General features: G+C 33.0%; 1 protein-coding gene across 1 annotated transcript in view; it reads right to left on the bottom strand.

Moving 5' to 3' along the window:
- The window catches only part of LOC106872863 (uncharacterized), a 187,946-nt gene extending 186,525 nt beyond the window's left edge, over positions 1 to 1,421 (bottom strand). Inside the window, exon 1 of the mRNA XM_052967244.2 lies at positions 805 to 1,421. Within this exon, the coding sequence (XP_052823204.1) occupies positions 805 to 832 (28 nt within the window). The 5' untranslated portion in view covers positions 833 to 1,421. The remainder of the gene's footprint in view (positions 1 to 804) is intronic.
- Between the last annotated feature and the right edge of the window lie 1,670 nt (positions 1,422 to 3,091).

Below are 3,091 nucleotides of genomic sequence, written 5' to 3'. Positions count from 1 at the left end.
TATTCCTATGTCTATGAAATACGCTTGAGATAATTTATGATAAAAATGTGAAAACCTGAATACGTCACAACAGAACAGAAAGAGGAGGAGTGTTCAATCGGAGATACCGTATCAGGAAAGAACAAGATTACGTAATCACAAACTTGCTATGATAATCAGCACGCTCTAACAAACCTCAACTCGAATGACTCGTGGAAACATCCTACTAATAATAGTTATGTCTAATAGCAAAAACACAGGTTTAATGATATGGTGTTCTTTTATTGGTAAAAACAGAAGCGATAGATAAATATAGAGAAACATAATTTTAAGATGCGCACAAGTTTATGTAGGAGGTGGAATGAAAATTTTGCGATTTTCATACATTTCCACGAGACTATAAAATATAAACAAGAAGGAGATATTCAGTTTAGGAAAGTATGTTTAAAAGTCGGTTAGGCTAATATTGGAAGTAATTGAAATATAATAGAATAATTTTACATTGGACATGGTCTGGAATTGGAAGCCTGTTATAGAGGTTCTTTAATGAATTTGGACAGGAAAACTACTACAAAATAAATGATTTACTTGAAGTGGAATGGTTAGAGTTGTACAGATCCAAATATATATACACAAATAGAAGTACTGTAGGAGAGAATAACAGAGCTGTGAAAGAAAGAATATTAAAAAAGGAAGAATACAGGGAGATGAGAATTCTAAGGAAGAAAAAGTTATACAGAAATTACGAATAAAAATAGAAAAGGAATTATTTTTAAAATATTACACCTTCTTTTGGCTGTTTTTGTAGACATTACGAAAACTTACCTATTAAAGTCAAAACATTTTTTCTCATGCTTCCAAATACTCTTAATTTTGTGTTTGCACAAAGAAAGTATGTAATAAGCGGGAAACGATTATCCACCGATCAAAAGGTTCCAGGATCAAATCCATGCACATAATTTAAGTAACCCGGCCTATCAGATGAGATGTTCAGTTATTTCTATGACATCAGCCACAATGGAAAACCCACATACCACGTAATAATTATAAAAGCAACAACATCAGGTGCTGTCCGCATTTCATAGTAGATTCCAGGATATTCAGAACATTTTCTGTAAATTCATAGATCGGCGTGTTATTATGCAATGATCTAATTTTAACATTTATCATCGTAGATAACCATAGAAACAGCTAAATGCGTATGACTACAATTGTAAATTGTAAATAGTGTAAACACGCTAATTGTAAACCGATTTACATTTTTCAGAAACGCATGTCCTCGTATTCATTCATAAATTTTAGTTTAAAACGACCCTGGTTACTACACTTTCTCTACTTCCTACCCCAGTATACATACATACATACATACTCACACACATGCATACATACATACATACATATTCACACACACATACGCACACACATATACACACGAATCTCTCACCCCCCTCTCTCTCTTTATATTATACTAGCAATGCACTCCGGCATTGACCTACAGTCACATTGTATTATTTGTTCCTTTCTTATGGGCAGAATCGGCACATGAGAAGTATGAAGCAAACAACTCTTCTTCACAAACGTTTTTCGGTCATTTTCTGATGAACAGCGCTGCAGTTTCCATCTACCAAATTCAGTCACAAGTCTGTGGTTGGCCTAGGGCTATAGTAGAAAACACTTGCCCAAGGCACCATGCAGAGGGACTGAACATGGAACCATGTGGTTGGGAAACAAACTTCTCAACCACACAGCCATTCTTGCACCTAATATGTGTGTGTGTGTCTGTTTACATTTGTTATTGAATCAAATATTGTGTCCCACTCTCTCAAAGTTAGCAGTCCATCAAGCAGAGATCTATAAAATAAATGCCAGATTGAAATACGTACTGAAGTTAATATGATCAATGAAATTTTTGAAGGTGATACCGCATCATGGCAACAGTCGAAAGACTAAACCCAGTAAAATAATGTTTAAAGACTTAATGGCTTCAAATTTAAGGTAATGGATTACTAACCACAATATGAGTTGAAAACTTCGTACTGAAGTTCCACTCTATATAACACTATATGTACATCTCATTCTACTTCACTTCCAACAATTAACAATTTTAATTTGAAGTTGAATGGTTAACAGTCAGAAAGCTGTCCAGATTTCTTTAAAAGTTATTGTGCAAAATATTCTTAGAAAAACTATTTTTTTCCACTGCAACAAAACACACACACACACACACACACACGGGTGTGTCTGTGGTAATTTGAACTACTACAAATAGCAGCTAAATCTCTCTTAAAACACACCCTTTCATCAAAAGAAAGACACAGATTTACAGTATTTCAAGAAAAAAAAAAAAGAAACTATGTGAGGGGTCTGCTACATCAGATGCAACTCTGGGCTAGACAAAACACACACAAACATACTTCACATTAAAAGATTACTAAATAATACTAATAAAGTTCCAAGTTTCATTCCCTGATAAAACTCCATGTATTTTAAACATTTTCTCATTATGCTCAATGTAAGACATAAAGCTAAGAGTTGCCTCTCTTAACTAAAGACCTCAAAATTGTGTGACCCGACCTCATTTTTGAGGTTATTTTTGTAGTAAAAACGTGTTGTTATGCAAAAACATACTTTATTTGATAGCTGAAAGATTACTGAATCTTTTGATACCTCATATGTCAAAATCGGCAACTCAGTTTTTGAATCCATAAGGAACATGCATGCGTGCACACACACACACACACCAACACACACACAAACTCTGTTTTATATATTAAAATATGTATGTGTGTGTATATATATATATATATATATATATATATGTATGTATGTATGTATATAAATATGTGTGTGTATATTCAGTTATTTTTAGCATTTTGACAAAAAAGTTATTCTAAAATTGTTTTTTAATGTAAACATGCCCAAACAAGTCGTATGCTTACACAGAGCAGGTTTTACAGCCACATCATTCAAACCAACTGGGTGAAACCAGGCTTAGCTGCTAGTATATATATATATATATATATATATATATATATATGAGTGAATGGACAAGCAAAAGAAAAGGGCACTCAATATATTTTGTAGAGTTACATGTATATAATATATATATATT

The sequence above is a fragment of the Octopus bimaculoides genome, chromosome 4, assembly GCF_046866305.1.
Source record: "Octopus bimaculoides isolate indiv1 chromosome 4, ASM4686630v1, whole genome shotgun sequence".
Taxonomy (NCBI): domain Eukaryota; kingdom Metazoa; phylum Mollusca; class Cephalopoda; order Octopoda; family Octopodidae; genus Octopus; species Octopus bimaculoides.
Note: the sequence above shows the minus strand (reverse complement) of the source record. Positions and strands in the feature narration are given on the sequence as shown.